Here is a 15,550-nt window from a genome sequence, read left to right on the forward strand (position 1 = left end):
AGACGTGAAGTTAAAGCTCGGAGCAGGCGGCGGTGGTGGTGGTGACGGAGGCTTTTATCCGAGCTGCTAGACTAATGCCTGGTGCTCAGGTAAGCAGTTCCTGCAGTTCCTGCAGCTTCCTCTTCCTGGACCAATTAACCGCTGCGAGCACAGAGGTGACCAGGAACAGAAGCTCCGGCCGAGGCCCAGGTAGTTAGGATGATATCTGCCGTGAAGGCTCGACTCTTAATCCCAGTTTCCCGCCTCCTGGAGTCGATAAAGTTTACATTTAAAGAGATCAATTATGCTGGGGTATCATCCGTTTTGCTTGCAGGGCGTAAAGTTTTTGCTTAGCGGAGGATTCGTCAGGTTATATTTAATGAACGAATGTTTGGTTAAAAAAAAAAACAGTGTCCTAGAATTTTTAATCACAGCTCTGAAGATAAATGAACTTATGAGACATGATCTCTACTCTGTTCTTTCACATTCAAATGGCTGATGATGGTTTTGATCGTAGTTGAACTTTGACCCCTCAGGACGTGGATCTCTTGTTCAGGAAGTCTCATCCTCATTTTTATTTTTATTTTTTATTCCTGCATTGTGCAAGAAAACAAGATAAATAAATACATAAATACACTTTCAAAACACAAAGTTGCAAAGTCATTTGCATAAAATGTCCATAAAAATGAATAAAATACGTCCTCAAATATAGAAGACAGACTTGCTTGAGGGGAAAGTGGCCTCTCAAAACACAAATATGCTAATTCATTGTCTGACATTTACCATTAATACATGTTTGTCAAATGGATCTTATATTATCTACCACTGATCAGCTGTGGTATCAGTTTATTACACATTTGTGGTAAAAAAAAAAAAACTACTAGAAAGAAGCAAAATATTCTTACATTCAATCAAATCATCTCGTATTAAGAAAATAAAATAATCACAAAGTTCTTGTCTCTGAACAAAATATAAGATGTATTTCTTTGATACAAGGAGTTTTTCCTTTTTTTTGCAGTGTGCACCTTTATGTCTAACGATGTGTGTGTGTGTCTGTGTGTGTGTTTCCTGCAGATATCAGGATGTCCAAAGCTTCAGGGGAGGAGAAGCCTGGAGCTGACTATCCAGGGGACAGTTCAGGTACAACACGCACAAGCTTCATGGCTTCATCACACGGTTTTAGGTCGCGTTGTTGTTTTGTGACTAGTTTTTCTTCAGCAGGAGTGAACATACGTAGAGTCGTGCAGACTCCGACTAATCGGTCGTTCATTTGTGTTTCAGACTCTGACAGAAACAGCCCCGATGACCAGGTTCGTATTTTACTTTTGACCCTTTTTGGAGTAAATAATTCACCTTTTATTAATTATTAAAGATTCGAGACACTTATTATCATATGTGAACACATCACTTAATTTGCAAAAGTCCTTTATTAACAACATAGAATAAATAAAAGAAATATTTCTTATTATATGCTTGTTTTTTTTCCTCAAACGATGCGACATGATTGTGAGAATACATTTTTCTGCTCCACGTGCGTCAGCGACTTGAGGTCTGTTGTGTGTGTGTGTAACCCTCCACCTGAAACCTCCGTGGCCCCAGATTACAGGGTGGTGTTTCATCTGAATGTGTCATCCGCTCGTATCGATTCCTGCGAACCGCGCGTGATTTATTTTGTGCTTTATTTTGTGTTGGGCTGCAGGTCCAGACAATGAAAGCCAGCCCCTACAGCCTCACCCCAACAGACGCTGGCAGCAAGGTGAGCCGGTTCAGACATGAAATGTGCACACACATGTGTGTGCGTGTTTTTATTAACTTGTGAGGGACATTTTTTTTATGGGACACTAAAGTTGTAAGGACATTTTGTCGTTACGGGGACAGTTTTTTAAAGGTTAAAGCCTGGTTTTAGGTTTGGGTTAGAGGATGCATCATGTCATTTAAAAGCTCTCACGGGAATAGAAACACTAGTTTGTGTGTGAGCTCATTATTTCTCATAAAAAGAACAAATACTTTCAGCAGCTTTAACAGTTTGTAATTATTTCTGTGTCCATCTATCAGACGTTTTCTATTCACCTTCAGTTAAAACATTTGTGTAGTTTCATTTGAGCGTTTGCATCGTTGCATCCACATACGTACGCATGGGATTATGCGTGTGTGGGCACGAACGTGCCCATGTTGCGTTAGGCATCGCGCTCTATTCCCGGGCAGCATCCAATATTCAAATCGCGCAGTCGTGTCCGCGCCTGCCCTTGCGGAGAAAACCCAGACCGAGAGAGGGATGCGAACGAGGTGACAGTGAGTGATAGACAGGAAAGAAAGAAAGAAAGAAAGAAAGAAAGACGGAGCGAACGGCGCGAACCGTGATGGACGGGAAATGACAGGGCTGTGAGCAGGTAACGACAGCGAGAGGTCAGAGGTCGGACGCTTCGGAAATTTTTCAAACGCCATGAAGACGAGGGAGATTGACTCGTCCTTTTGGGCTGATGGCCGACAAATCTGTGAATCAGGGTACGCAGCCGCAGCAAGAAGCATGAAGTCACACAGAGAAGTGTGTGTTATTTTTCTTTTCATCTGCATAATCTGGTTTGTCTTCTTTCGCTCCAGCGTTTCTGAGAAACCTGCTCTTCAGATAAGTACGCGTCCGAGAGGTCGGTTACAGTCTTAATTGTGCAGCTGCTGAAAGTTGGGAACATCTGTGTGAGGATGTGACAGACAGGACATTAGTTTAATCTGAGTTTCAGTCTGAATTTGTGCAGTAAAAAGGCATCAACTGAAAAGCTGCACGTTCTCATCTGACTCGTCTGAGGCTGAAAGTCTGTAATCAAACAGACGTTTTTCTCGCACCGCATTCGTGTGCAGGTTTTGGCATCGCCTCTCGCAGCATTTTCACCTTCGCTGTGAAGTCATAAATCCTTCAGGTGAGGCGGAGCACCGGCAAAAAAACATCAAAAAAAACGATTTTCACCGGCGGACGACTACGGCTGCTCACGTCAGCTCTGAGATCAGAGAGAGAGTTGCTGCTGCTGCTGCCGCCGCCGCCGCCGTTTGTGATGCAACGTGTGTTTCACAGCGAATTCAACTCAAAAAAGTGACTCTTGTTTTCTCGTTTAGGGGAAGAGTGAAGAGAGCTCCGAGATAACGCACGGCTCTGTTCCTGCTGCTGCTGCTCCTCCGGCACCTCCCTCTCAACAGCAGCCGCAGACTCAACACCACCACACACAGCTGATGCTGGCGGGCAGTCAGCTAGCAGGGGTGAGAAAACACACACACACACACATGTAGCAGATACATGATTTATTTTGCACCTCTGCACTATTTTAAAAATGACAAATAATAATCATTGTGTCCTGCTTGTAAAACGTGAGCTCCTGACATACGTATTTAGCACTCAGTTAAATATTCCGTGTGTTTACCTGTCATGAAGAACAATAAAACACCTGTGCGGCCCCTAATAAAAGTCTCTGTAGTAGGAGTAGAGTGAAATACCTCGGCTAAGTCTTCTTTAAGTTAAGTGGGCGGCTTTTCTTGCTTGTCTTGCTGTGGCATGCTCTGCTAACAGACTCACCTACGCCTCAACTCCTGGAATGCTTCCGCTGATATTTCTCTCTTCTCTCTCCCCGGCTTTTTTGTTCCACTTTCTCACCTGTGACCATTCTCCTGCACCTCTCTCTCTTCCCTCCGCGCATGTTCATCCCCATCGTCGTCGTCGCCGTCGTCCCATCATCCCTCCTCTCCTTGCTCCCACCCAGCTTGCCGCTCTCCTCCCGGCCCAGCAGCAGCTGCTCCTCCAGCAGGCTCAGGCTCAGCTGCTGGCGGCGGCCGTCCAGCAGTCGAACGCCGCCCACGCCGCTCACGCCGCCCACGCCGCCGCGCAGCAGCAAGCCAGCCAGCAGCAGCAGCAGCAGCAGCAGCAGCAGCAGAACCAATCACAATCCCAACAACAGCAGCAGCAGCAGCAACAAACCAAACAAGAGCAAACTCTCCAAGCCCCTCCACAGCTGGCTCTGTCGCAGCCAATCCAGCTCACAGCACAGGTACCGTCAGCCGTAATGAGCCACGTGCATCCATCTGCATAAAAACACATTGATTTTGATGCTTTTCCACTCAAATGTAACAAATACACAAACTGATTTGTGGAAATGCGCTTGTGCTGCAGGACATCCAGCAGTTGCTGCAGCTCCAGCAGCTGGTCTTGATGCCGGGTCATCACCTCCAGTCTCCTGCACAGTTCCTCCTGTCCCAGCCAGCACAGGCCCAGCAGCCACAGCAGGGTGAGGAAGCCACTTACCACACACAGGGAGCGATTTTTACTTATTAGTTAGTGCAAAACATTCTGTTACGGAGCCATTTTGTGCCCTTTATGCACTTTATGTTCCTCGAATATTCACTTTTTTTTTTTTTTTGCTTTTCCCAGGTTTGCTCTCGACACCAAATCTGATCCAGCTACCTCAGCAAAGCCCGGGGGGGCTACTGACAACTCCACCTCGCCTGGGACTCCAAGCACAGGTATGAAATATTTTGGTGGTGAGTGGGTGGAAGAGAGAGACAAAGAGAAAGAACGCCGCGGAGAGGGTTAACTACGAAACAAGTGTGATTAAGTAGAAGAGGAATCTTTGCACCGCGGGGTTTCTATCCCACTGAAATCAGCAGTTTTCTCGTGCAGAACCTGTGCGGGATGCAAACTTTTTCTCTGCTTTCGCTGAAAACAGCACAAGTCATTTAATATTTCAAACAAACTTCTGAGCTTCTCGCTGCAGCTTTCTGCGTCTCCGCACCAGAAAAATGTCGACATCGTGGATGAGACGAGGCCTCGATGATGCTGCTCTCGCCCTGCGGCCCCTCACCCTGCCCTCGGGCTTCAGCTCCTATAACATAACGCTTGAATGCGTCCTCACACGTTCCGAACGCCGTTATAGATTTTTTCATTAAGCCGCGATGAAGCCGTGCCCTCGTTGCTCGTGTATTTTATGCACGCGGACGTGGATGTAAATGAGGCGCGGGGGAAGCAGGTATCGTGCCTGACGTCGGCTCAATTAGTTGATCATACGAGAGCTTGCAGGGTCACAGCTCTGACAGACGACGCGAAGCTTCCGTCATCGCATGACAACAGATTAGATTAGATACTTTCTCCTTTTCAGAATAAAACACTGGGCTTGTTTTATGTTTTGTGCATGCTGTTTCCTGTCTGATCTCAACTGTATGAGTATAAGGCTCGTGTGTTTAACTCATTCTGATGTCACAGAGGGAGAAGAGCAGTGATGCTGGAAGCAGCGGGGGCTCTATAGTCGCCACCGGGAGCAGTGGCGGCGTCGGCGTCGGCGTGGTGACATCCGTGGGAGCCACCTCTGCGTCCAGCAGCGCCATGGCGTCCTCGCTGAGCTCCGGCCTGACTCCCGGGGGCCACGGGGGCCACATGGGCGAAGAGCCCAGCGACCTGGAGGAGCTGGAGCAGTTCGCCCGCACCTTCAAACAGAGACGCATAAAGCTGGGATTCACCCAGGTGAGAGGACGGAGCGTGAATGTATTTTCCTTCTGTCTGATCTGGTGCTGATCAGACTGACAGCAGGTAAATTCCTCATGTTTACTGAAGATGTGAAGACATCTCTCTTCAGATCTCACTGCACATTTCTATACAACACATGTGCGACGCAGTTACGGTTCAGTCCGTTAGGACAAAATTTTCCTCTTCATTTTGCTGCCATTTTGGCTGTTAGTGCACATGGTACACTTTTTTGTAACAACGTATGTCTCTACACAAATATTCAAATTCAAAAAAATAATTGTAATAGGTCAACACAACACTCTGGTGTCCAAAAACTTAACAGATTAATACTTTTTTTTTCTGATTTTGTCTGCATTAATCTCTTAAACCACTTCAGCAATTTACAAAATTATACATTTTTGTCCACTAAGGTTACAAGAGGGTGGTAAATGTTAAACCTGATGCTGCACAAATCTTTCAAATCTAAAAAACTAATCAAACTGAGATTCAAAGGGTTCCTGAAATTTCTCAAAATGCATTGAAGTTTTTAATAGTTTTGTAAAGTGCTGAAGTGGTTTAAGAGATTTATGCAAAAATAAATCAGAGAAAAATATGAATCTGTTTTTATAGAAGTTTTTGGACACAGGAGGATTGTACATTAAAACGACGCCTGAGGGTTGAACTTCCAAGGTGTACAAGTGCAAATCGAATGTTTGAATTTATTTGTAGATTATCTGACTCTGATAACAAAGTTATCTACGTCTTGGTCGAGTTTACGCTGAGTGATACTCTTCCTGGTTCTGGAAGCGCTGGAGTAATTGGACCATGCTGGTGTGGATTAAAGCTGAAGTATTTTCTGTGGTGACTCTGATCATGTGTCCCTATCAAGGGCGATGTGGGCGTGGCTATGGGCAAACTGTACGGCAACGACTTCAGCCAGACGACCATCTCCCGCTTCGAAGCTCTCAACCTGAGCTTTAAGAACATGTGCAAGCTGAAACCACTGCTGGAGAAGTGGCTGAGCGACGCAGGTGAGCCCTGAAACAAAAGAGGACGCGAGAGGATTCTCTGCTTTTAATCCTTTTTGTGTTAGCACGGGGGTTTTCAAACTGTGGGATAGTGAGCGTCCCCTGAGAGAACTCAAAAGCAGCTCCCCCTCATCATTATTATTACTATTATTACTGTTACTGTTGACGCCACGCACAACAAAAACTTTGGTGCTTAGTTTCAATATGACGGTGGAATTTACATACTGACATTAACTAGCGGCTCTTTGCTAATAACACTCAGTACGTTTACATGCACGTGAAAAAAACTAATTATTGCCCTAATCTGACTGTAACTGGACAATTTAAGTGCATGTAAACATGTTACTCAAATTAAGATTAAGACACCCAGATAATGCGATCAGAAATCATTTTTCTCTGGCATGTATACGCCTTAATCGGACTTTAACTGGACAATGCGTGTGCGCATGTGTTACAACCGCTACGCTGGTGATATGACCCCTGAATAAAAACATCCAAGAAAGCTGGGGGCAGAAGAAGAAAATAAACAGAGCCGGTAGAAGAACCACCTGAGGGATAGCGCCATCTATCTGCACCAGAAGCAGCGCATTACGTAGGAGATTAAAAAAGCTGAACTATTATCCATCTGGTTGTTGTTTGAAATGCCGGTCTGACGCATGAACGAGTCTTGTTTATTTTTTGGCGTAATAGATCAACCTAAAAAGGAGGCTGTATTAACCCACTGAAAAGACACATATCGCCACCTAGTGTGGAGGAGGAAGAGGACATGCTCCCATCAATTATTCGATTTTCTCTGTTGAAAATAAACTGGGACAAGGACCAATAAATGAAAAGCCAAACTTTAAATAATCACGGTCAAACTTCCTCCGTTTTCTGCTTCACCACAGACTCTCTCTTTTCACTTGACGTTTTCTACCTAAAATCGATCCATTTTGCCCGTACATGCACTGGAGTTGGCTAACCAAATGTTTACACTTAAGTCCTCTGGCGCCCCCCGGGAGAGGACGCGCCGCGCACTTAGAAAACCGCTGTGTTAGCGAGTTTGAATTCTCTTCGCGTCTCTCTCTGTGCTTCTCTTCATCTTCAGCTTTAGCTATTTCTTTCTCGTCCCCTCTCTTAACATGTCCACCTCTGCTCGTCTCTTACAGAAACGATGGCGGTGGACAGCATGCTGCCCAGCCCCTCCTCTCTGTCCTCCCCCATGTTGGGCATCGAGGGTCTGCCTGGCCGACGCAGGAAGAAACGCACCAGCATCGAGACCAACGTTCGAGTGGCCCTAGAGCGCAACTTCAGCACGGTATGCCGTCAATTTGTGGGGGGAAAAAAACAAAAAAACATATGGTTTGAATACAAAATAATGAAGGTTTAAGTTTTTATTTTATGGAAATACTCTGAGGCTGAAATGCAGTATAAATAATAAAAATCCTACATTTTTTGAGGCTTTTTCCAGTTTCTTTCTTACGTGTCTAGTTTCTCATCAGCCCGTTTGTTTTCTGTTTTTGCTCCTCAGAACCAGAAGCCTACCTCGGAGGAGATCCTGCTGATGGCGGAGCAGCTCAACATGGAGAAGGAGGTGATTCGCGTTTGGTTCTGCAACCGTCGGCAGAAGGAGAAACGCATCAACCCGTCCAGCAGCACCACCCCTCCCCTGCCCAGCCAGACCTCGCCTGTCATGACGCACAAAGCCCCCTGCTACAGCCCGCACATGGTACCGGCCTCCACTTCCACACATTAATAATTCCTTTTACGTGCGGAGCAGTTCCTGATTTCTCTTTTCCTCCCAATCTCCAGATATCAAGTCACGGTCTGTCCCAGGTCACCACCAGCCTCAGCACAACAGGTGAGAGCTGTAATTACTGGACGTCTCGAGCTTCTTGCACCCAAAGGTCCTGATATCATTTAGAAGAATTTCTGTATTTTGCTGATGAAGAATCATCACTTTAAAAAAAAAAATAAATAAAAAAAAACAGTGAGAGAAAGAGTGTTTTGTTGACGACATGGTCCCATCTTGAGTTGTTTACCCCCGTGACTTGTGATTTATAGGCCTTGGCTGCAGGGTGAGATATCCCAGGTTTCACAGTTGTGACAGATGAGCTGACAGCTAACAAACACAGCTGGATATTTATTGCCCCATTTAGCCGAGGTCTAATACTTTCCAGTCGCAAACTTCTCTCCGGTCTCATGCTGAATGAAGTTAAGGAAGACACTCAAAAAAGCTCCTGATAAAGAGCGATGTCGCCGCACTGTTTTAGTAATAACGCCGTAACTCCTCCGTACAGCGGCATCATCCTCATCCTCCTTCTCCTCCTCCTCCTCCTCCTCTCAGGCGCCAGCTCGTCTCCTTCAGCCTCCTGCCCCATGACTCCGGTCAGCTCGGCCGCCATCTCTTCTTCTGCGACTCCTCCTCCTCATAGCACAGCCAGCCCAGCTCCTCCCAGCCTCGGGACGTCCGGGCTCAGCACTGGGTACGTGTCACTAGTAGTTTACGTGTCGTCATCCAGAAAAACTTCATTTTAAAATGTTGTTATAGTTAATTAAAAATGGGCTCTCGCCTCCCTCTTTATTAGTCGACTGGTATTTTAAGAGGACGTAGTTTGTGGTTAAGGTTCCTCTGGGTCGTATATGGGACAGTGGCAATATGTTGTTAGAAAGCTAATTTTCTTCTGATTTCATTGATAAAAGTCATTTTAAAATTTGACCAACACGTTTTTTTAAAACAAAAACGTTCAGGTGAACTTATTTTTTAACTATGTGCCAGCTTTGAACAAAACCACTTTAAGTGATTCTGACTTTTGAGACAGAAACTTCAGAGTCTTGTCTGTCAAACGAGACCAAGAACATGAACGAGCTCCAAAATGTGCTATAGGTGTATTTTGCAAAAAGGCTGAAATGATAAGAGGTTAAACTAGATTGAATTAACACTTTCTGTTATTTAGTTCGTCCCAGTGACTAACCATTAAATCAACATCTCTCAGTTATTTTAAACCAAATCTAAATATGAAGATTCAATATATTTCAGGCCTGTTATATTAGAATAACTTAATTTTCACTCATGTACCTATTAAGATCCTTGTCTGTGTTGTTAGACATAAAATTAAACTACAAACTATCAGTTATTTATTTAGCAAATGCATCACTTACTACGTTTCTCTATATTTATATTTATAAAGTATTTTTCTTCTAATTTTATTAGAGATGCATCAACAAATGAAGCGCATCAATCCTCCTCTATCACGGCGCCAAATGACTGAAAAAGTCTGAACCTGATAATCAGATGTAATAATAAGATGCATGTTTTATAAAAATGAAACAGCAGCACAAACTACTGCATTTCCAACTAACAATCAGTAAAAACCCTTGAGTTTAAATCACACTCAACATCATGAACGTTAATTAATAACAGAAGTCAAGTCAACTTGTCTACATTACAGCAACTAAACACATAAATGTAAACAAAATGTGCAAATGTTGAGAACATAAAAAAATACATCCTGTATTTATGAAGTAAACTAAAGACAAGGTAGCAGTCCTACATTTAACTGATGATCCAGTGGGAATAGTTTTGAATATGAAACTCGTTTCTCATTTAAAAGACAGAAAACATTAGAGAAAACACAAGTTTTCAAGTTAAACCTCCTGAACTGTGACACCTGTGAAGAAAACCTGTTTGACTCCACACGATGTTCACGGTTGCAGTGTTACATACGTTCTCCGTATCTGTATCCGTATCTTTCAGCCTCTGACAGTGCGTCAAGCTCCCGTCGCACCAGTTTGACTGCAGTTCTGCATGTGGAGGCGTTCGCAGTCTGTGACGCAAACACACAGCGACTGAATGACCTTTTCTCTTAACGTTCACCCTGAACACGAGCATCCAGCTTCACGCTCTGTGTACAGAAACAAGAACAACCGTGTGTGCATCTTATATACGAGAATAAGTCTCTTCTCTCACTGAAATCACGTCAATTACAGTTTATTTATTGATCTCTGCTATGAGGTTAAGTCTTTTTATTTTAGAGCGCTTTTAGAGCGCTTTATTTTTACTTACGTTTTTAGTTTGTTTCAGAATGAATGAGGCTAAACTCCTGTTGAGTAGTTGGTCTTTAACGTGTCCCACGATGCATCGTGTATTCACACTTTTAATCTGTCTCCAGATGTGCAAATCCGTCAAATGCGTCCTGTACTTTAAACTTATTAACCTCAGGGCCGATGTCAATGCGATGTCACCTTCTATTAAGTCTGCACTGCTGATTCCTATGATTTAACATGACAAATGTTTCTCCTCTTGTGTGAATGTTTGTGTCCTTGTGTGTGTGTGCGATCCATCCACATTGCAGGAACACAATGATGGGAGTAAGCACAGGGATGAACCAGGCCCTCATTGGCAGCAATCCCCTGGCGACCATGCAAGGTGTGTGTGTGTGTGCATGAGTGTGTGTTTGTTTGTTTGTGCGTGCGTGCATGCAGCACCTCCCTCCGGCCCGGCGAGTCCTCACGAGTGTCCGTTTCTAAAGGCCGCTTCCCATTTCACCCTTCATCCATTCTGTCCAAAATGAATTTCCTTGCAAAGCCGCAGACGACAGTAGCCAAAAGCAACGCTCCTCTTCCTCCTCCTCCTCCTCCTCCTCCTCAGCACAAACTTCTCCAATCGCTCAGTATGGTGAAAGATTCAATTTGATTCCCGTACAATAGCCTGCCATTATCACGCGGTGACGAGAAGCCCCTCATGGCGAAGCTTAGGAGGCCGAGTCAGCTTACAGTAAACAGTTGAACAGGCACAATCCCCTCCCTCTCAATATCCAGGCCTGTTGGCTAAATAACTTAGCTTTCACTCAAAACGATCTGCTGCCAAATCAATTAAGCATCACAAATAAGCTCGGCTTTGAATCCGTCACGTGCTCCATCTCCCTATCGCGCTCCGTCCGTCCGCCGCCATTCAGAGGCGGCCGTCCTCCGGGCCATGTGTTGATGAGAAGGATACAGCGCGTTACGGAAACTGCAGCCCTGGCACTGTCGGCTCTGATGGAGTTACAGGCTTGAAGAAAGAGGAGCCCTTTGGTTGAAAGACGAGGGCTGAGATGAAGTGTTGGCGTTGAAAGGGATTTTCAGGGCCGGACGCCCTCTGGGGGCCACACATGCCGTGAATGTTTGCAGACCCGCTCGCTGTCGGGGATGAAAGTGTTTGTCGTTGCGCTGGAATCCAAAAAAGTTGGCACGTGTCGGTCTGTGTTAGAGGGAAACTTGTAGTGGGAGTTCTGCGCAAAACTACCAAAGACTCAAAAAAATGGCCTGTAAGTAAAATAAAATAAACATTTAGAGGCCTCTTGCAGTTTTTCAATTAAGACTGCGCCACCTACTGTTGGTTTTAAGTCCTTCAACAGTTTTCAGGCCAAGGACCCCAAACTGATGGAGGGATTAAGTAGGAACCCCCAATCTAATATATGTGTTCTATATTGAACTCAGCCTCGTGCAGATTATGAATAAACATTATTATTATTATCCTGAATTCAATATTAAGCTTTTCAAATAATACACAGGTTTAAATATTCACATTTTTTTTATTCTAGTGAGGAAATGATCCATTTTGGCCTCAGTAGTTGGAATGAGGCTCAGGCTCTCAGAACCTATGCAGCCTCGTGATTGGCTCAGCAGCAATAGGGGCGGGGCCTATTGTGTACAGGAGGTTTAGATTGACAGGTCTAGTGTGGCGGTCTGTGTGAAACGGTGCGCTGTTGAGACTAATGTGAACTTTAAAGAAATTTAAGTTTGGGGGCGAAAACAAAACAAAATATATATATATCAACCTGCAGTACCTCCGCGTGCCCCCTAGGGGTCGCAGAACCCCTGTTGAAGACCCCTGTTTTAGTCAATTTGAGACAGAAGCTGCTCATTCTTCCACAAGCATGTGCATGCCTAGTAAATACTCCTTTAATCACTTTCACATTCTCATCAGTGATTTATTTCTGCAGTGGATAAATGTCAAGTTGTATTTTGCGTCTTCATCGTCTTCATTTACTCCATCCAGCCTCTCATGCGTTTTTCATTTGCCTGACGTCCGCTGTGTTTTTACTTCCTTCTTCTCTCTGTTAATCTTGTTTTTTTTGTTATTTTTCTGTCTTCTCTCCGTTTTTTCTCCTCGGCCTCTTGTCTTGCAGCCCTGGCAGCCAGCACCGGTCAGCTGCCCATCTCCAGCCTGGAGGGCGCTGCGAGTCACATGCTCCTGGGTGGACACGGGGGTCCCGGCGTCCCCCACTCCCTCCGCCCCTCCATCTTCCTCAACCGCCCCACCCTCCTCCCCATGGTGACCGGCTCCATGGCGACAACCTCCACGCCCGCCATGGGACTGGTCAGCAGCAGCGGCATCGGCGGGTGCATCCCGAGGGCCACCTTCTCCCAGTCTCCACCCGCCGGCACCGGCAACCTCATGAGCCCGACTTCCTGCCCGGAGGAGTCCGCGTCTCCTTGTTCGAGTCCCGCCTCTTTCTGTTCCTTCAGCGAAGCCTCGCCACCGCCCCTGGGAGGGGCCATGGCCGAGTGATCCCTGACCGGCAGCCGAAGCATCCTGCAAAGAGGACGACGAAGAGGAGGAGGAGGAGGAAGAGGAGGAGGAGGAGGAGGAAGCGTTAAAAAGGAGCTTTAAAGAAAATCTAAATTTACAACCTCGCCTTTCAACCAAAGCCATCTCTCTGTCTGATCCATCTCCGATTTTTGTCTTTCTCTCTCGGCGTCTCCCCGCTGAAGTCTCCCGAAGCCAAAAATATACACGGACGGATGAGGGGAGGCAGCAAAAAGAGAGAGGGGAGGAGGAGGGGTGAGGGGATGGAGAGGATGGAGAGAACTGCAGATCGAAGGGGGGCGGGGGGGATTTGAAACCAAATAATGATCTACAGCTGGAGAGGTGGCACTGAGGAGTGTTTTTTTTTTTTTTTTTTTTTTTTTTTGCTTGGCGTCGGAAAATGAACACCGTGCTTTTTAATGGCTGGAGAAGAAGAAGAAGAAAATTACTCAGCGAGGGCAGGGATGAGAACCGAGACTGTGTGTGAGAAAACGGGAGGCGAAGAAAAGACTTGTTTAACAAGCCCGGAAAGGCCATGTGGTCGCAACCAAATCTGGGAGAGAGGAGAAGAAGAAAAAAAAAAGAAGCAAAAATGTAAAAGAAGAAAGAAAGAAAGAAAGAAATGCCAGGAAGAAAGAGCGACACACACTTAGAAAGATTTAAACCAAAATCTCCAAATACCAAATACTGAAAACCAAAAAAAATAAATAAATAAAAAAGACAAGAAAACAACAAACGGAGAGAAAAGCTTTAGTTCAAAAAGACTTTTGCATCCTGATCCGTCCAGGGTCGGCTTCATTCTACCAAAACATTTCCCATTCCACTCAGGACGTCTCGTGTCATGTTCCCCTTTTCATTATTTAGTTGAAGATCTATTTTTCTATTATTTTCTACTCATGGCTCTTTGTGGTACTTCTCACCAGTTCCAACAGCTGATCCCACCGTGCAGGATATCTACCTCTCTCTCTCTCTTTACAGCTTTACCACCTCACCATCACCACACAGACACAGTCTGTTTGTTTTAATGAGCCCGGAGGAGCAGACGGGTGGAGTTTACTGCTACTTCTTACAACGTGTCAGGTAACATCCTTAAGGCGTTTTAGTCCGTAGTACGAACATAAAAGCTTTTTTATGAAGCTAAAACCCACCCGCCTCGCTCCAAAATAGGATAAAACCAATGATACTAATTAAATTCACTTTGATCCGAGTGTAATGATAATATTTGAGGGCTGTTTAGCTCCTAACGCTGAAAGATCTGCAGCGACTCATCATCATCACCATCAACGTTTGCTCAAACCAAAGTATTCACACTGAACAGTATTCAAACTGCCTACAAAGACTTCTTTATTATTTGCCTATTATTTTATTTTTTATATATATATATATCACCTTCATGTGCATCATCATCATCATCACCGTCATCATCGTCGTCGTCATCTTCCAGACGGTCACTCTTGGATACCAAAGCATCGCCTCTGGCTGCGTTGTCTCTGGATTCGCCCGGGAGACGAGTGTCCAGACAAAACCTCAGCCGTGTCAAAGGGAAACCAACACACACGTATATATATATATACACACACACACACACTACAAGCAAAAGAAAGACCAAAAAATAAAATATGAACAAAAGAAAGTTCCCGGCGTTCCCCTTACTGCCCCCAAGACCCCTGCCCTCCCTCCATCCCTCCCTCCCTCCCTCCCATCTATCTCCTTTGTCTCCAAAGATCAGATCAAAGGGCCAAAAGAAACAAGAAGAAGAGGAGGAGAAGAAGAAGAAGAAGAGATCAGGAGTGGAGGAGCCAAAGCTATGAAAAGCTGCAGGGGAGAAAAAAAAAGCAAGAAGAAGAAGATGAGGAAGGAGGAGGAGGAGGAGGAGGAGGAGGTTACGCTGGAAGCAGCGGACCAAAAAACCAAAAAGTAACCCAAAACCAAAAGCTACTACTACTGCTACTAGTTATGTACGAGTGACTGAACCTCTAACTAAACCAAATACAAACAAAGAGGGGGAGGTCGGGGGGGGGGAGGAGGAGAGACATGGAGGGAGGGGGGTGAGTAAAGGCCCCGTCCGTCTGTTAACTGTGATTCCTGTTCTTGTATCGACGGACAGAAATTCGCTCCCTCCCTGACTCCCTCTGCCGGAGAAACCTCGGCTTTTGTTCTCGCTTTCTTTTTCCTGGACGGATAAAATATGGGATAACCTCAACGAACTGACTCTGAGAAAATATATATATTTTTTGTTTGTTGCTTTTCCATTGTGTGTCTGTTCCTGATGTATGGATTCGTCTCATTGCTTTCTACTTATATTCGCGGTGCTGGGAGGGAGGGGAGGGTTTTTTTGGGGGACGTGTTGCCTATTTTCATATCTTCTTGTCTCTTCGGTCGTGCTCCGGGTTTTATTTATTTATTTATTTATTTATTTATTTTATGGGCTTGGAAATAACTGTGAAAATGTAGCTTCCAGGATTTAAAACATTTCTTTTCTTTTCTTGATCCAGAATGTCGTGAAAAAGC

The 15,550-nt window shown here is 45.1% G+C and overlaps 1 protein-coding gene across 1 annotated transcript in view; it reads left to right on the plus strand.

Annotated features, from left to right (window-relative positions):
• Positions 1 to 14,432, plus strand: part of LOC125020615 (POU domain, class 2, transcription factor 2) — a 58,539-nt gene extending 44,107 nt beyond the window's left edge. The window contains exons 2-16 of the mRNA XM_047606061.1: positions 1,054 to 1,119; positions 1,261 to 1,289; positions 1,679 to 1,735; positions 3,088 to 3,228; positions 3,726 to 4,010; positions 4,133 to 4,247; positions 4,391 to 4,482; positions 5,219 to 5,476; positions 6,348 to 6,489; positions 7,635 to 7,783; positions 7,997 to 8,194; positions 8,278 to 8,326; positions 8,813 to 8,951; positions 10,821 to 10,894; positions 12,639 to 14,432. Coding sequence (XP_047462017.1) covers positions 1,054 to 1,119; positions 1,261 to 1,289; positions 1,679 to 1,735; positions 3,088 to 3,228; positions 3,726 to 4,010; positions 4,133 to 4,247; positions 4,391 to 4,482; positions 5,219 to 5,476; positions 6,348 to 6,489; positions 7,635 to 7,783; positions 7,997 to 8,194; positions 8,278 to 8,326; positions 8,813 to 8,951; positions 10,821 to 10,894; positions 12,639 to 13,021 — 2,177 coding nt within the window. The 3' untranslated portion in view covers positions 13,022 to 14,432. The remainder of the gene's footprint in view (positions 1 to 1,053; positions 1,120 to 1,260; positions 1,290 to 1,678; positions 1,736 to 3,087; positions 3,229 to 3,725; positions 4,011 to 4,132; positions 4,248 to 4,390; positions 4,483 to 5,218; positions 5,477 to 6,347; positions 6,490 to 7,634; positions 7,784 to 7,996; positions 8,195 to 8,277; positions 8,327 to 8,812; positions 8,952 to 10,820; positions 10,895 to 12,638) is intronic.
• The last annotated feature ends 1,118 nt before the right edge of the window (positions 14,433 to 15,550 follow it).

Source organism: Mugil cephalus, chromosome 14 (genome assembly GCF_022458985.1).
Source record: "Mugil cephalus isolate CIBA_MC_2020 chromosome 14, CIBA_Mcephalus_1.1, whole genome shotgun sequence".
Taxonomy (NCBI): Eukaryota; Metazoa; Chordata; class Actinopteri; order Mugiliformes; family Mugilidae; genus Mugil; species Mugil cephalus.